Here is an 18,379-nt window from a genome sequence, read left to right on the forward strand (position 1 = left end):
AAGTAGGTGCTTTAGACCACTGAGCCATCTCACCAGCCCCTTGTCTTCCATTCTTGACTATCCTTAAATCTCTAGAGGGCCAGGGAGGCTGAGGCAGGAGGATCCTCTCAAATTGGAATCCAGTCTGGACTACATAGTGAGTTCAAGTCCAACCTGGAGACCCTGTCTCACAAAATAAAACAACACACACACACACACACACACACACACACAAACCTATGGTGGAAGACACCATCCCATGATTAAGAGCCCCAACCTAGGTTTCCTGCTTGGCCAGGAAACATGGGCAAAGTGTCCCACCACCCCCTGAGCCTGTTTCATCTTGTCTGAAATGAGGAAAATATTAAATACACTTCACAGGCTTGTAAATATTTAATGCATGTCAAGCGTGCATAGGTGTGTACAAAGTGCAATTTGGTCTTAAAATGGAAATTATCATAGGGGCATGGTGGGACAAAACTGAAATCCCAGCGCTCTGGGTGGCTGAGGCAAGAAGATCCCAAGTTTGAGGCCAGCCTGGGCAACTTTAGTGACTTTGGAAGACTTTATCTCAAAGTAAAAACCAAAACAAAATGGCTAGTGGAAAAAAGGAAAAAAACTGGGCTGGGGAGCTGGCTCAGTGGGATAAGCGCTTCTTTGGCAAGCGCAAGGGCCTGAGTTCAATCCCCGGTTCTGCCAAAAAAAAAAAAAAAAGAAGAAGAAGAAAGAAAAAACTGAAAGAAGCCAGGTGTGGTGAGGCAGGGGGATGTATCTCAATGTGAAGCCCTGAGTTCAATCCTTAGTATCATATGTACACACACACACACACACACACACACACACACTCACACACGGACGCAGTGCACAAGGAAATCGCCAGCTTGGCCTCCGTGGTGTCTAATTGGTGAAGGCGCCCACGTCCCAGGGCTCCACCGTCTCATTCCTAAGCTCTGCCTGCTGACCGTGAGGACCGCGGAGTGATGGCTGATGTCGGTCACATGAGGGCCCCAGGCGGGGTCTCCTTGCATTCTGCTGCCCCTGTGGCACAGGGAGGTGGGGTGGCCCTTGATCTAAGGAGTCTCAGAGCTGGGGCTGGGAGTGGAAAGTGAATGCTCTTTGTGCCTCCCGGGAGGCCCCCAGGGTCCCTGTCTGTCCCCAACAGTTTTCTGCTTGCTGGGCCACCAGCCACACCACAAAGTGCAGTGTGTGTGTGTGTGTGTGTGTGTGTGTGTGTGTGTGTGTGTGTGTGAGTAGAAATTTGTCTACCTTTTCTGGAACTCTGGGAAGCTAAGGAAGAGTTTTTTGAGTCAGGGTCTCACTATGTAGCCCTGGCTGGCCTTGAATTCACAGGGTTCCTCCCTGCCTCAGCCTCCTGAGTGCTGGGATGACAGGGGTGCGCCACCACGCCCGACTCAGTGACGGAAATAGCCCGAGTCTGTGTTGCCCAGCAGAACAGCCACTAGCCGTGTGAAATGTGGTGCTTGAGACACGGCCAGTGTCACTGCGGGACCAAACTTGATCTTCCTCCACTTGATCCGTGTGCAGGTGTCGTCTGCTTAGTACGGGAGAATGTGGCTCTGGGAGCTTTCTGCAGCCTTCTCAAGAGGACTGTCCTAGGTCCCCGAGCCAGCTAAATGCCACTCACCACTGTGCAAGGGGCCTGGCACTAAGGACAGGCCTGGACTGAAACTGGGCTCTTTGTTGGTTAACCTTATGACTTTGGGAAGTTTGGCATTAAACACAGAGCTTCAGATTCACCATCTATAAAAAAGGGGAAGGGGCTGGCAGTGTAGCTCAGTGGACTAAGCACTTGCGTAGGTAAGCGCAGGGGCCAGGGTTTGAACCCTGGCACTGCGTGCTGCGCCGGCCCCACCCCCGGGTGTGCTGAGCTGGCGATGGAGTCTGGGTGTGGTGGTGCACGCCTGTAATCCCAGCACAAGGGAGGCAGAAATCAGGAGGATCACTACAAGTCTGAGATCCGTAGTGAGACCCTGCACACACACACACACACACACACACACACACACACACACACACACCTCTTAAAATGGGAAATAACATTAGGCTGGTAGTACAGGCCTCTAATCCAGCACTTGGGAGGCTGAGGCAGGAGGATTATTGTGAGTTTGAGACCAGCCTGGGCTACAAAGTGAACTCAACGCCCACCTGGACTGCACAGTGAGACCCTGTCTCAAGAAGACAAAAATAAATAAAGAAAATAAAATAAAATTTAAATAGCTGGGGGTATCCTCAGTGGTAGGGCTCTTGCCTGGCACATGAGAGTCCTGCTTCAGTCCCCATTTCCAAACAATAAGCTGTAAGGATCAGGTTGGACAGAGTGCCGGATGTGCATCTGTCACCAAGTCAGATGACAAACACTCAGATCTGATGGGTCTGTTGTTGTCCCAGCAGGGTCCTGGCGGGGCTCTTAAGAGCTACAGAGGGCAGACAACACCCAGGTGCCCACCTCCTCCTCTCTGAGCCCCATGTCCAGGACCACATAGGCTGGGCCACTCTGGAGCTGAGTCCTGTGCCCTGTGCCCTGCCCTGTGTGGCCCGAGTGGCCAAGGTCCTGGAGCCAGGGTTCCGGATCCAGGTGAATTTGGGACATGAGCACAGAGACTCCAACCTGACCTTGACAAGAAGTGCGAGGGGGTCCCCTGGGCCCGGAGGAGACCTGCCCCTGGCTGCCCTCTCTCCTGCTCGGCAGTGCCAGCCTCAGCTCATGCCTCCCTCCCCCACACAGCCAGGCAGGCGTGACCTCAGGGTACATTCCAGAATGAGGGCACAGCCCGGAATAGGGCCTGAGCCCTGCCACCCGTCCCAACCACATTAATCACACGTTCCCCAGGGGAGGGAACGGGAGGAGAGGAAGGGCCAGGAGCTGGGAAAAGAAGGGGAAGCCCCAGAGAAGTCCCGCCCGGCTGTGTGGTCACTCCCTATGGTCACACGCCCAGGGCCTTGTCAGGGGAGCCTGAGTCCCCCACACACTCCTCCTGGGCAACTGTGGCCATCTGGATCACAGCGAGCTCACGGGGACATGCAGGAAAGAGGCCCAGGCAGCCTGGGACATGGAGGCTCCCCAAGGAGCCAAGGTTTGCAGGATGAGCAGGCACCAGGCTGATGTCTCGCTCAGGAATCTAGACCGAAATACAGGTCACCGGGCCAGACACAAACAGCCCCAGGGTTGGGGTGTGTGGTCAGCTGACAGCAGGTATCTGAGTCCTCCTCGGATAGGCTCCATGCCACCCAGCTTGGAGCAGGTGTGCATATGCGTGTGTGTGAGCACGTGTCAGACTAGGCCAAATACAGGCATCTTAGGGACCTTGACTGCTCCTCAGCAGCAGTGCAGCCCTGGCATGTCCCTTGCCCTGGCATTAGATGTCCCACCTACAAGTGGCATTCTGTCTCCTGCCCTTGCAATGAAGAAGACAGAGATCTGGTGCCTGCCACACAGCCCTTGCCTGGACTGTGCTCTACAGGGGCAGGTGTGGGGATGACACCGCTGTGGGTTGTGAATTGCTGCCCCTCACTGGCCAGGTCCCTTGGTTTCCTGCTCTCCAGCACCACTGTCCAGGGGGTGACATCAGACTGGAGCAGCTGGCCAGACAATGGAGCCGAGCGTCCCAGGAGGCCAGGGCTGCAGGGTAGGCGGAGGTTGGCAGAGGCCCAGCTGCCCTCCCCAGAGGCTGGAACAGGCTAGGCGGGGAGAAGTGAGCTGGGGCAAGGGATGGGAGGGGTAGAAGGACCCACGGGCAGAAGAAGGGGGAACCCTGTGTCTGGGTAGATGGGGGCCTGGGGGCCTTGCTGAAGAGGCTGTGGGTGATGTTTTCGGGGCTCCCAGCCTTGCTTAGGGCTGAACCCCTAAGTCTCTGTAAAGTGCTTTCCAGATGAGACGCAGGCCCACAGAGAACCTATCTCAAATACAATGACAGAAACATCTCACCATGACCCTCCTGCTTCAGCCTCCTGAGGGTAGGATGACGGGTGTGCACCGCCATGCCCAGCTACCTGCCTACTCTTTGGACAGGCATGAGGAGCTGGCGTGGGCTGAGCTGGGCAAGCCTGGCCCAGATCCTTCCTTTGGGCAGTGGCCTGGGGTCCTAGGGAGGGGTGTCCCTTGTGAGGGACACGTGAACTGTGCCGGACGCCCGTCCAGGGCTGGGTGCCATGAGTGAGAACATGAGGCCTGGGTGGGCACTGTGGCTGACGCCAGGGCCGCAGCAGCCGACACTCTGCCTGGTCACTGTGTCCCTTCCAGCTCCGACCTCAGATGTCATCAGTGGCTGTAGTGACAGGGTCCTCAGGTGGAGGGACCCTGAGATGACATGTCTGGTCACCTGGGCCTAAGTCCCACCCTCCCTGCCCCAAAGGCTCAGCAGTGAGACATCCAAACATCCCTCTGCCACCAGATATTCGGTACCATTGACCAGACTTCTTCCTGAAAAGTCAGCGCAGCAAATGTCGCCAATGACAGCCTGCCCCCCTCCCCACGCCACAGTGAATCACACTCCGTCGATGCTGCGGGCTTTTAATTAGCAGATTCCTCCTTACACTGAGGAAGGAAGCGTGGGTACGTGGGTGCCTCGCCGTGGCCTTCCTGAGCTCTCAGGGGTGCTGGGCGGGGCCAAGGGCTGAGGGGGAGCTGGGGGGCCAGATACAGAGTTGACAGCGGGGGTTCCCAAGGCTTCTGCGGGGTCATGGGCTGGAAACACAAAGAAAGCCACCAGAGGCTGCTCGCCGGCCCTGCCCCGTCGGCCCACCGATGCCTTCTACCGGGTCGCTGCGCCCGGCGGCCGCCAGATGGAAGCAGCGAGTAGCCTCCGCCTCCTCCTTCTCCTCCCGCCCACCGCCTGCCGATTTTGCCTCCATTACCTCCTCCCGGCCTGCCTTTCCTCCCTTCTTTCCTCCGGTACTGGTTCCGATTCGGATCCTGGGCCTTTCTGCAAGTCAGGAGGCCCCAGGGGTCAGGGTGCTGGGAGCCGCGCTGTGACAGCTCTCCCAGGCCCCCTCCCACCTGCTCCCAGGGATGTTCATTCCCAGGCACGCGCGGCCTCTGCCCAGAGCAGGTGTGCGGGTGGGATGGTGCAGCGCCCCTGCTCACGGCGGACCTCCAGGGGGCTGCAGGCTGTGGGACCATGTCCCTCCCGCAAGCTGAGTCCCTCTGCAACCCAAGCCCTTGGACTGTCTGCAGCCTCTCGACCCAGGCTGGAGGAATCACCCTCAAGCGTCCAGTGACTTCTCCTTTGTCCCCCTCAGCTAACAAAGACACACAGACCCCGTATTGACCCCAAAGGCTAGGGGTGGCCCTCAGGCCCCTGGTGGCTCTGCCCTGCCCCGAGGGCCAGCATCTCCCTACTGTCTCAACTGTTCTTGCCGATTTGCGGTCTCGGGGGCCGTGGGGTGGGGGAGGGGAAGGCGAGGCCCGTAGCCGCTCAGTGCAGGCCTGGGAACTCCTTGAGCACGTCGCAGGTCTTCTTGTGCAAGACCTCGCGAAGTTTCCTGGCCCGCCGGGCGCTGGAGGGGCCCACGAAGCTGTCGGGCCGCAGCATAGCCATGCCGCCCTCCACCTCGCCCATGATGATGAGTGGCGTGTCACCCGCCGTCACGTTGGGGCACGGGCAGGCCCAGTCCACGTGCAGCAGAGTGACCTCCAGTGGCTCATGGCCCAGGAACCTGAGGCCCATCTCCTCATCCTTGAGGACTTCATCCACGATCACCAGGGCGCGGCCTGAGTCGGGCTCCTCGGTCAGCTCTGAGACCCTGCCCAGGATGACGAAGTCGCTGCGGCAGAAGCTGGTCACCAGTTTCTGCCTCGGCTTGCAGGCAGGACAGCGCTGGTCGGCTCGGGGAAAGGGGCAGGACTCCTCGCAGGCCTCGCGGCTCCGGAAGTTGTTGCCGTTGCCCTCGCAGCCCCCGTACACGAAAGACTGGCACTGGCCCGTCTGGCTGTTGTAGGCCCAGCGCGGCACATAGGCCTTGCAGGGGCCCTGCAGGGCCGGCAGGCCGCACACGGCCAGCGGGCCATGCATGCAGGCCAGCACGCACGCCTCGTACGTCTCGAAGTGGTTCCGGTTGCGGTGGCAGTGCCCGAAGGTGAAGGTGAGGCAGTTGTTGGCCTGGGCGTCGAAGTGCCAGCGCGTCTGCTCTTCGCCGCAGTCCTCGCTGTCGGGCGGCTTCAGACATTCGGCCACCGGGAAGGCCGTGCCGTTGGGGCTGCTCTCGGAGGGGGCCACCCCTAGGCCACTCCTGACCACGGACAGAGGGAAGTCGGCGCGCAGGACCCCGGCGGCGTTGCGGGCCGTGCAGGTGTAGATGCCAGCGTCCTGGGGCTGCGCGTTGTAAATGACCAGCTGCGCGATGTTGGTGACCACCACGTTGCCGCGCACGTGGTTGGGCCGCATGACCACGTTCTCCCGGTCCTCCAGCTGCTTCTCCCAGGTGATCTCAGGCCTCGGCCGGCCCACCACGTCGCACAGGAAGCTCACCGTCTCGCCCACGGTCACCGACTGATGCGCCGGGTGGTTGAGCAGGGCGGGGGCCACCAGGTCCAGCCCGGGGGTCTCTGGGGAGGCCGTGGTGAGGTGCGCAGTGGTCTCGGGCAGTGAGGGGCTGGTGTTGGGCCAGGTGAAGTGATAGCGACAGGTGACGACGACCAGCGTGACACCCTTGGAGCAGGCCTCGGCGTCCATGTAGCAGCGGTTGTAGTAGGTGAGGCCGTCCGAGGCGCAGGTGAAGCTGGGCTCCTTCTCACAACGGTCTTTGCATTTGCACACAGGCTGCCCGTCCCAGATGTCGCACTCGGAGCCCTGCTGCACGCACGTGAAGCGGTCGCATGTGGCCTCCTTGGGCATGCCCACCGGCCCCTTCCTGCCCCGCACATCCATGTAACGGGCCGCCACGCAGCTCCTGGTCCCACACACGTTGGGGCAGCACTTCTCGAAGGTCTCACACTCCTGAAAGGGTCCCAGGGACAGAGAAGGGGCTGAGCATGGGGATAGGGGAGGGACAGAAGCCCGCCCCCGGGGCTGAGGGATGCAGCCCTCATCTAGGAGCCCTGACACCTGTCCACTGCTGTCCCATCACAGTGACACTACCCAAGATCAATCACTACACAGAACTTCAAGCAATTACTTTTTTTTTCTTTTAACATATTTTTAGTACACAGTCTACAGGGTCTTGCTACACAGAATTACTTGTAGTGATTCTACTGTTTTCAGCCTCCCAAGCACTGGGATTATAGGCATGGACCACCACACCCAGTCTCAATAGCCAGTTTAGCATGCCCCAGAGGCAGCCCGGCACCACACAGGGGATTGAACCCTGGTTCTTACACCTGCCTAAGCAAGTGCTTTAGTCGGCTTAGCTATCTGGTCAGCCCTTGCTTTTTTTTTTTTTTTTTTTTTTTCTTCAGTACCGGGTATTGAACCCAGGCCCTTGTGCTTGCCAGGAAAGCACTTATTCCACTGAGCCATCTCCCCAGCCCAGTTTTTGTTTTTTGAGACAGGATCTTAATACGTAGTTCAGGCTGGCCTGGAACTCAGAGCCATCCTCCTGCCTCAGCCTCCTGAGAGCTAGGATTACAAGTGTGTGCCACCAGGCCTGGCTGAGGGGGGGAGGTGTTTCTTATCAGCAATTTATAGATGATACTCTGCTGTGGCAGGGAGGTAACATCCACATCACACAGATAGGACACGGCAGGAAAAGGCTTCAGGCTCCCAGAAGCCCTCCTGGAACCCTGCTCCATGTTGCCCCAGTAAGATCTAGGCTTCCAGAGGGAGGCCATACCTGTGTCTTTTCTCCATAAATTGAAGAGGCCACTTCTGGAACAGATGTCACCCACTCCTCTCCTCCCCTCAAGGAAACCAGCATCAGCATCAGGACCCATCAGGCCCAGGACACTGGGCCCAGGTGCCCAGCTCAGTGAGGGAGAAAGCAGCAAGCAAAACACCCCCTTTGTGTGGCAAAGGTCAGCGAGGCCTCTCCAGGCTGTAATCCCCTCTGATTTCGGTGGAGCCCCACAAGGCATTAGTTTAATTCCTCAAAATTAGCAGCATGCTCCGGGGCCGACACAAACATGGATTTCACGTGGTGTTTTCGACAATACGCGCCGTGCCCGCTGGGCAGGCAGGCGGCTGCCCTAATCCTCCACCAGGTAGTAACCCCACGAGCTGCTCCCTGTGGGGGCTGCCTCTTGTGCTTCCGACTTTTATTTCTGCCTCTTTGACATTCCACATCAGCTAAGAGGGGCAAATCGCCCCCTCCGCAGCATGCAGAGCTGCCTGCTTTGTTTACTGTTACCCTCTTCTGGCTCAGAATGGGGACTTTGTTTTGCAGCTCTTGGTTGGCATCAGCTTTGAGGCCACCCCAGGGGAGGCTTTGAGGCGGGATCTGAGCTGGGGGCTAAGGCAAGAGACTCATGGGGCTGAACAGGGCAGCCTGAGGACCAAACTATTCCCTGGGACACTGGGACCAGGAAGCCTCCGGGGGCCCAGAGGCCTAGGAATGGCTGGGCCCTTGAGGGTCCTTAGAGGACTTCTGATTACCAAGGTACCCATGGGTGATCTGTGTGTCCTTAGCCCACACAGCACCTTCTCCCAAGACACATGCCATCAGCCAAGCCCTCTGTCCCCAAGCCTGCCCTTGCCTTTTGGGCAGCCTGTGCCAGTGAAACAGGCGTCTCACAGGTGGGTTCAGCCAGTGGCCTGATCTCTTGGTGCCAGCCATGGTCTTCCTGCTCCTCAATTCCTGCACCAGCATTGCCCACTGGCAGCATCTGCCCTGTGCATGGGGCCTAGAACTGTCCCCAAGGCACTGGGAGGCACAGCCACTCTCTCCAGGGCAGCCCTGTGCTGTCCTGTGACTGGCAGATGGCTCTCAAGTTCCCTGGGATGCCCGGGACACTGTGCCACCTTCAAAGCTGGCCACACCCGGAACACAATGAGCAGTGATGGCCTGGGGTCACCGCAGCAGTGGGTGGCGGGGTGCCCTGGAGCCAGCCCTCCCCACTGCAGGGTCCTGCTGAGGGCCCCAGTGGCTGCCATGCAGGCCCCTTCCACCCCCCCCCCAGGACACCCTCACTGGCTGCTCCCCCCTTGCTCCTCAGCCCGGGGTTGGGCCAAGCCAGAGGCAGTAGCCAGAGGCAGGAGGAAACCTCAGGATGGCCTGCAAGGAGACACAGGTCCCTGGCACATATGTCCCTCGCTGGCTGTGGCCTGGCTCTGAGCATTCCTCCTCTTACCTCCAAGCATGTGCCCGTGCCTGTCCACATGGCCTGCCCAGCCTGGGGCTGCCCTGAGCCAACAGGAGGGTGGGGTCCCACACTTCCAGTCTCAGATCAATGTGGCTGCCATGGGGGCTTCTTTCTGTCCCCAGCATCAGTGTGGAGTGTGGGGCCCTGCTCATCTCAGAGTGCACAGGGGCTGTGTCCCACCATATCCCTGAGGGCACCGGCAAGGTGTCCCCTCCCCCTGCCACCCCGCTGCCCATCACATGTCCCAGGCACCGGTGCCCACTCACCTGGTCTGCCTCACACTCCCGCTTGCAGGTGCTCTGCGCATCCACCCAGAGGTTGGGGTTCATATCGTTGGGGCAGATGCCCGCGTGGGAATAGCGGATGGGTGGCAGTGCCAGGCCTGGCAGGGGCACCCCAAGCAGCAGCAGCAGCGGTAGCCCAGAGCGGGGCCAGAATGGGTGGCATCTGAGCGCCCACATGGTATGGTCAGTGGTGGCTGGAGGCCTCCCTTGACAGGACGCCAGGGGCCGCAACCCACCGGCGCCTCCTCCTCCTCTTCCTCCTCCTCCTCCTCCTAGGGCAGGACCACCTGCCCTTCCCTCCCTGCAGGTCTCCCTGCGAAGGCAAAGACTGCTGCTGCAGCGGCCGCCCAGGCTGCTCCCAGAGCGGCTGCAGATGAAAGAAAGGTCTCGAGAAGGCCAGCGGGCGCCTTGGTGCGCAGGGACGGGGCGCCGCAGGGGCCCGAGCCCGGATTTATATCCCGGGCGCCACCCGGGTGGGAGCCCGCTAACCTGACGCCTGTCACCGGCGGGCAGCGGCGGCCTCCGTCCCGTGGCCGAGCACAGACTTATTGCAGAAGGGGGGAAAGCTGGAAGCAGTTTAGGCAGCGTATCTGGCACGGTGGGACACCTGCTTGTTTTTGACTCCGGGAGGCCTTTAACCCTTCAAGGGCCCGAAAAGGCATGTGCGCCGGGGGCTGGCTCGGGACACGCGCCTCCCTTACAGGAGGGTTTGTTTGCCTTTCCCCACCTCCTCGGGCCTGGGCCCCCTCCTCCAGGGGCCACCTCGAAAGAACACACAATCGCTTGTTAGAAGGAGGGACCTGCGGCCGGGGAGTGTCGCCCAGCTCCATAGTACATTTGAGAGCAAATGACGTGGAAAAACAAGTTCACGGCCATTCCAGGGCAGGCCTGGGAGCGCGGGCCCTGTAAGCCGACGCCGGCCGCCGGCAGCGGGTCCTCCGCGGGGGTGTGCGCACCCGGAACGCCGGATCTTCGCTTCCAACCTCAGGGCATTTTCCCGGATCGGTCCAGAGAACATACCAGATAGTGTCCGCTGTCCCGCCGGCGGCCCGGCCGCGGCACATGTCACATTCCTGCTCCTCCTTTGGGCCTTTGCAGCTCCCGGGAGCCAGGCAGTGACACAGCAGGCTGCCGCCCCTGGCCACTGTGGCCCCTGCTCCAGGGCCACTCTTGTTTGTTTGTTTTCATGCTTTAATGTTGTTTTCATAGTACTAGGATTGGATACAAAGAATGGGAAGCTCGGCCCCAGCTTTTTTCCCCTTGAAACAGAATTTTTGTTTCTGGAGGGGTTTTTTGGCTTTTTTTTTTTTTTTTTTTTGAGGCAGGGTCTCACTCTGTAGCCCAGGCTGTCCCTGAACTCACAGTGATCCTCCTGCCTCAGCCTCCTGAGTGCTGGGATCTCAGACATGTGCCACCCAGCTCCAGTGAGGTCCTTCTGGGTGGCAGGCACCGTGTTGATCTTGCCTTGCGTCTTCCACTGCAGGGAGAAGGTCTATTATGAAAGAGCACAAGGGACTTAGCCAGGGTCACAATGAGTAGTGAGGGCGGCACAGTCACCAGAGGCGTACTGTGGCCTCCATTCCACCCTCACTTCGACTCTGCCTGTGCTTTACGTTTGAGAACAGGATGCACAGCCGGGCTAGGCCTCTGTTCTGTGTCACAGCTCTGTGACCCCACCATGAACGAAGAAGATTGGGACACCAGCTCCCTGGGGGACAAGGGGTGTTGGCAGCCACCCCTCCTCCACTGATCTGCCCACACCACCACCAGGAGCCGCCCTGAGTCTGGTTTTTATAGAAAGCACCAGACATTTTTGAAAATCGGGGTGTGTTTTGTGGAGGGGCTGGGAACGGAGCCAGAAGCTGCCAGGGGCTGAAGGGCGATTCCCCTCCCATTCAGCAGGAAAGGGCCTCTCTCCCGGAAAGGCCTCGGAGCAGCCAGCAGGCTGAGTATGTTTGTGTTGGCCGCTTGGTGCCAGGACCGTAGGGGGACAGAGCCCTGGAAGAGAGTACCCCAGCCCCCGCCTCTTCTGGTTTTATGGAGACGGTCTCACTATGCAGCCCAGGCTGGCCTCAGACTCTTGGCAGTCCTCCTGCCTCAGCCTCCTGAATGTTGGGATTCCAGGTGTGTGCCACCACGCCCCCCCCACACCCTGTTACAAGAACAGGTCACAAGGACTGAAAGAGCAGGGATGGGGCACAGTGTCGGGATGGCAGAGGGGTGGGTGCCTTCTCCTCCTCTTGTGGCTCCCTCTGGAAGCTGTCTTTTCTGCCTGTGTCAAATCACTAATGAAGGGCGTCAGCCCCTAATCCGCTAAATTATGGGCATAAACCTCCCTTCGCGGCTGTCGTAGTAATGAAGCCAGACAGCGGGCGACGCCGGCTGCTTTGAATTCCCTGTAATTTCATAAAGCGAGTTCCAGCTGCTCCAGCCGCGCGGGGCCTCCACGCGGACGCAGGCGCAGTGGGCCCGGCCTCCTCTGACCGCACAAAGGGAAAGGACAGTGACACGTCTGCAAGCAGCACCTGGGGAGCGGCCCACAGTGCAGGCTGCCTGGGACGTCTGCATGGGAAGGGAGGATGTGAGAAGTAGCCCAGCGAGCAGAACCCTTTGTGCACCAGGACGACACCGGCTGCCAGGCGCCTCCCGCAGGCAGCTCAGGACTGCGCCACACTAATGCTTATGCCCCGAGGCCTTCCAGCTCTTGCAGGCCCACAGCCTGGGCGGGCTGCCTTGTGGGTGCCTGGCCCCAAAGACATCAGGCACTGCCCCACGGCCCCATCTGCATAGCCGCTCAGAGTGGAGGTGACAGAAATGCAGGAGATGCCACACACACCCTGCAGGGTGGGCTCAGGCGCTGCTGTCAGGCACAGCCAGTAGGAAGTCACCCTGACAGTGAACTTCACTTGACCCTTGACCTCAGGCTCACCCTGAGGTCACCACGCAGGAGCCTGAGGACCTGGACACACATTGTTTGCAATCAGCTGTGGCCTCCCAGGCAAGTTCAGCCCACAGCAAAGCCCTCACTTTTCCCTGCACCTACTCACTCCTTCCCTTTCTTCATATACTGCCTTTCTCTCTGTCCCTCTCCATCTCTTTCTGTCCCCCTCTGTCTCTCTCTCTCTTTTTTTTTTTGATTTATTTTTTATTTATTTATTTTTTTAGTTTTTTTTTTAACATTTATTTATTGTGTGTGTGTGTGTGGCCAGCTCAGCCCACCAGGGGGCGCGGCTGGCTGGCATGTGGTGCTGGAGGATTGAACCGCGGTCCCTGTGCTTTGCCAAGCTTGTTCCAAGTAGGTGCTTTAGACCACTGAGCCATCTCTCCAGCCCCTATTTTTTATTTATTACATTTATTTATTGTGTGTGTGTGTGTGGCCAGCTCAGTCCACCAGGGGGCGCGGCTGGCTGGCATGTGGTGCTGGAGGATTGAACCGTGGTCCTTGTGCTTTGCCAAGCTTGTTTCAAGTAGGTGCTTTAGACCACTGAGCCATCTCTCCAGCCCCATCTCTCTCTCTCTCTCTTTCTGAGATAAGGTCTTGCTTTATAGTTCAGGCTGACCTAGAAGTCACTGTGCAGTCCAGCTCAGGCGATCCTCCTGCCTCAGCCTCCCCAGTGCTGGGATGGCAGGCATTCACCACCATGCCTAGTACTAAACTAGTTTTATTTTATTTTTTTTGGCAGAACCAGGGATTGAACTCAGGCCCTTGCACTTGCCAGGGAAGCACTTATTCCACTGAACCATCTCCCCAGCCTCCCAAACTAGTTAAGTACCTACTATGTGCTCCATGCCAGGCAGCTAGAGATCCACAACAGTTTGTCCACAGAGAGGCCCTGGTATGGGACAGCAAACAGACATGCAAAAAATAGTGATAGAATAGGGACACCAGGGTGCTGGCATATGCCTGTGATCCCAGCAATCAGGAGACTGAGGCAGGAGAATTACCGAGAGCTGGAGGCCAGCCTGGGCTACACAGCCAGGCCCTGTCTCAAGCAAACAAAAATTAAAGCAGTGAGAGATGGGTTGGAGGGCGCCAGTGGCAGGGACCAGAGGAGGCCAGGCTGCATGACTGTCGCACACAGGTGGCCCTGGGAGTGGCTGGGGCCTGAGCAGCAGTCTTTGAGGCAAGGGGGCAAGGCCAAGGCAGGTAATCCTGGGCAGCGAGCAGGTTTGGGGTTGGGGCAGCCAGGGCCCCTCATTCACTCCGGCCCTCCTGATCCTCCCTGCTCGTTGGAGCCAGACAGTCTCCCCTCCCCAAGCAGTCCCCCCCCCCATGCAGTCTTGATCTGGCCATGTGAGCACAATGGGGCAGAGGACTTGGGGAGCCCCGAGGGATGCAGAGACGAAGCCGCTTTCTAGACCAGAACCTGCAGCCCTCAGCCAAGACCGACAGGTGCTGCCAGCTGCAGCAGGCCTGGCTGGCGGGGAAGAGCAGGGACTGGATTCCAGGCTGGGCCTCGCTCCAGCTCGGGTCTCAGTCCCAGAGCTCAGGGCCACAGGCCCTGCACACTCGAGCTCTGCCCTCCCTCCGTGCCTCTCGCTCACCCACTGTCCTGAGTGAGAGAAAGGAGGCTCAGTCCTGATCACCCCAAAGAAGGATATGCACCTTGGGTGTGTGTGTGTGTGTGTGTGAGAGAGAGAGAGAGAGAGAGAGAGAGAGAGAGACAGAGACAGAGACAGAGAGAGAGACTCCTCCCAACAGATGCCATGGCCAAGCTCTGACTTTCCCTGTGATCCCAGTCCGCAGGAGGCTGAGGCAGGAGGAAGGTCACTCTGAGTCCAAAGCCAGCCTGGGCTAGGTAGTGAATTTAAGGCCAGCCTGAACTGCCTAGTGAGACCCTGTCTCAGAAAACAAAGGAGAGAGCCAAAGCCCCCAGCCTACACCTCCATGAACTTCTGCCTCGGTTTACCTCTCCACTATTAGCACGTACATCCCCTTCCCCTACAACTTCCACACAAAGAGGTCAGCAGGTGCACAGGCAACTGTCACAGCCCACAGACACCCAAGCCCGAGCTGCAGGTGGCCAAGACAGAGCTTCAGAGGGGCTCAGACCTGCGTTCTGCCCTGTTCCCCAGTTTGTACCATTGGCTTGCGTCAGCCCCGTCCCTTCCAACCCTTGCTGTCTACCCTTGCTGGATCCTCCATCTGGTTCTGCATGATGGCGGGACCGTCCTCTGGTGTCCAGCGGTGGCTCCACGACCCCTGTGACCCAGCCCAGTCTCACTGCTCTGTTCCTTCACATCAGCCACCATGTGCCGGCTGCAAGGAAATCCTTCCACTCTGTCCTGCACAGAGACCTGATGTCTTAAAGTGCCACAGTCCTTATCTACAAAGCCCTGCCGTTGGTGCCCCCGCCAGCCCCTCTGTCTACATCCACACCTCTCCCGCAGCCTCCCCTCTTGAATGTTGCAGGTCTTTCATTCTTTCTGCTTGAAGAGCTCCTCCCACCATTGTCTGTATTCAATCTCAAGGACTTTCACTAGCTTTAACAAAACATTCAACTAGAAGTATTTCAGACATGAAGGGGTCCACGAATAGGTAATAGCGGAGCCGGCTCAGCAGCTCGACAACACCAACACGAGGGCTCCTGTTCAGCCTTTCTGGGATCCCCTCGCACTTCTCCTCGTGGTTACAAACTGGCTGCCATCACTCTGAGGCTCACATGACAACATTCAAAGGCAGGATGGAATAGAAGGTGCGAGGGAAGCTCCTCACACACAACTGTCCCACCTGCTCCCTACCTGTCCCCGCTGGCCTTGGGTTAGGTTAATGCCATGTGACAAGGTCTGGCCCACAGACTGTGAGAGAAGTGAGAGTGGTGGGTGGAAGCTATGCGCAGGGTCAAGGTCTCTGAGCCATCTGGGCCCAGTTCCTGCGCTGCCATTTTCTGAGGCCGCCGGTCCCTCCTTCTGTGTGCCAACGCCCATAGGGTTGGTTATAGGACATGCGCAGCATGCCTGAACTAGATGGTAAATGCTTGGATGAAAACTGCTGTGGAAAAAAGACGCACGGCCCTGCAGCCCCCAGGGGTCCAGCGCGCTCGCACGGCAAACCTGCCACCCTCGGCAGCAGCGCCATCGCCCCCTGACAGCACTCCGGGTGTCTCCGTTTTCTTTTCCTCCCAAGTCTGAGATCAAACCTAAGGCCTCACCCAGAACGAATCTGTTGGAACCTGACTCCAGGGAGCTGGACAAGTGAGACATTTTGTGTCACCACCTCTGAGGACAGCATGGCAGGGAGAATATGCAGGTGGAGGAGGCAGAAAGGGCTGAGGTCGGGGGCAGCTGGCAGCTCAGCCTCAACGCTCACAGTGCATCAGGAGGTAGAGGCAGGGGGTCACCAGTCTTCCCCACAGGCCTGAAAGGCCCCTGGGGGCTGTTCTAGAAGTGGCACCTTCAGCTTTGCTCCCCAAAGGCTGGAGTAGCTCAGAGGACAGCGCCATCCACAGACCCCAGGTCAGCAGCCAGCAGAGGGCAGGGCGGCGGTCCCCATCCTTACCTAGAGCTCTCGAGCACCCTGCCCGGGCGTGGGAGAGGACAGACAGGAGAGTGGAGCAGCCTGGGTCCCCCAGGCTCTGAAGTCCTGCCATGGCTGCAGATCCTGCCTGTGAGCACAGGTGACAGCTGCTACTTGCCACTGGGAAGGAGCCCTGACTGAATTTTTTATTTAGAACATTTCTCTTGGATGGATGCATGGACAGATGGATGGACAGATGGACAGATGGATGGACAGATGGACAGACAGACAGGCGAGCAGAGGGATGGACAGACGGATGGATGGACAGACGGATAGATGGATGGATGGATGGATGGATGGATGGATGTACGGATGTACGGATGGATGGATGGATGGATGGACGGATGGATGGATTTAGAGATAGGATCTCCTTATGCAGTTCAGGCTGGCTTTGAAGTCACTGTGGAGCCCTGGCTGCCTGGAGCTGATGGCCATCCTGCCTTAGCCTCTCAAGTGCTGGGATGACAGGCGTGCACCATCGCACCTGGCTTCCTTTGTACTTTGGCCTCTGCCCTGTGTGGCCTTCAGGAGGTGACTGTCTGAGGGGGAGGAAAACCCCAATGCAGCCCCGTGAAGAGATCGAGTCGGGCAGAATCGCGGTTTGTCACACTTGGAACAGCATTCGCAATGGCTGCTGGGATCTGGGCGTCTCTAAGCACGAAGTGGCTGGTACTGCAAAGTGAAGGCTCATGTCCTGATGTCACAGCTGGGAACACCACTGGACAGTGGGACAGGCACAGGTGTCAGGAGGGACCTGGCAGGTGCTCAGCTAACCCTGAGCACAAGGGCGCCGCGCCCAAGATACGTGTGTGCCACCACACCACAGTCAGGCCGTGACAGGGACCCTGAATCTGCAGCCAGCCACTGCCCCAACAGCTCCCCTAGCCTCAGGACAGGGGCTCCAGATCCAACTGCCTGTGGTAGGAGAAAGGGAAAAGGAAAAGGGAGGGGACCGAGTGCACGCCTGTGTGACCCCAGCTATTCTGGAGGTCGAGGCAGGAGAATGGCTGTGAGCTTGAGGCCAGCTTGGCTCGAAGTGAGACTCTGTCCCCCACCCCTCAAAAAGAGAACTTTATTTATTTTATTTTTAGTACAGGGTCTACAAGGTCTCACTACGTAGATTGGACTCGGAGTGATCCTCCTGTTTTCAGCCTCCCAAGCGCTAGGAATACACCACCATGCCCAGTCTTAATCGCCCTCTCAGCATGCCCCAGGGGTGGGGCCAGCACGGCATGCCAGAGATCGAACGCTGGTCCCTGCACCTGCCTAAGCAGGCATTTTAGTCCGTTGAGTTATCTGGCTGGCCCTAAGAAACTATAGATGAACCACAGTTCTTGGTTTCCACTGCCGGACCCCTCCCCCATGCCCGTCACCCAAGAGCTCCTGTCTGAAGTCTCTACTGCCCACAAAACAGTGCACCAACCTCTCCCTTCCACATCTTTAGAACCTAACAAAATCACATTTGCCTCTCCAGGTACTCAGCCCCCTCCCTCCCTTTCTTTGGGGACAGGGTGTCACTACACAGCAGAGACTGGCTCACACTCAGCGGTCCCCCTGCCCCAGCCTCCCCGTGCTGAGCACTCTTGCCTGGATGGTTTTTGTTCGCATTTGGACACAACTCTGTCGCTGCTCCCCAGGCAAGTCCTTAAGCCCGTCTCTTCCCATACCCCACCCCCTCCTCACCTTCTGAGTCAGCTTGCATCCACCTCCTGGTTCACCTCCAAGTCTGGTGACCACAGTGGCCCTCAGGGACACGTCCAGTCGCCAATGTCTTGGTCGCCTGCTGCCATGACTTCCCTGGGCTTCCAGGGAAGATGTGAGTCTGTCCTGGTTCCCACCCATTTCCCTTCTAGAAGCTTCGCTACCTCCCAGACAGGACACAAGGACAATCTGGACTGAGTCCTCATCCCCTCCCCGCTCCAGGGCCCCGGCCTGGGCTGCACATTTGTGTCACCTGGAGCAACTATAAAAAGTGCCACACCTGCCGGTAATGAGGGTCCCCGAGGCTGGCCAGATGTGGTAGCTGGTGTACAGAGGCCTCAGATGTGCGGTTACTGCCTTCAAAGCCACAGGTGCTGGTCCCAAATGCTCCCCAGGGGCATCCAGCCCGGCACTGGGGCCTTCCAGACTCACAGACTGGGCCAGGGCTTCCGCCTTCCACTTGCATGGGGCTTGACTGCCATTGCCACCCTGGACAATGAGGATACCACCCACCCCCTTTAGTGGCATCATGGACCAGCCTGGAATAGTTAAAAACTGATTTATTATGGGTTCTGGGGTTGAACCCTGAGCCTTCATACTGACTTCCATCCCTAGCCCTTTCTTTACTTTTTATTTTTATTTTTT

At 58.4% G+C, this 18,379-nt stretch overlaps 1 protein-coding gene across 1 annotated transcript; it reads right to left on the minus strand.

Moving 5' to 3' along the window:
- Positions 1-4,584: 4,584 nt before the first annotated feature.
- On the minus strand, positions 4,585-9,829 carry Wfikkn2 (WAP, follistatin/kazal, immunoglobulin, kunitz and netrin domain containing 2). Its single transcript, XM_023718162.1, has 2 exons — positions 9,499-9,829; positions 4,585-6,935 (listed from the first exon to the last, which is right to left on the minus strand). The coding sequence occupies exons 1-2, from the start codon at positions 9,691-9,693 to the stop codon at positions 5,415-5,417; spliced, it is 1,716 nt and encodes a 571-aa protein (XP_023573930.1). The 5' UTR covers positions 9,694-9,829; the 3' UTR covers positions 4,585-5,414.
- Positions 9,830-18,379: the final 8,550 nt, after the last annotated feature.

The sequence above is a fragment of the Octodon degus genome, unplaced genomic scaffold (genome assembly GCF_000260255.1).
Source record: "Octodon degus isolate 3935 unplaced genomic scaffold, OctDeg1.0 scaffold00056, whole genome shotgun sequence".
Taxonomy (NCBI): domain Eukaryota; kingdom Metazoa; phylum Chordata; class Mammalia; order Rodentia; family Octodontidae; genus Octodon; species Octodon degus.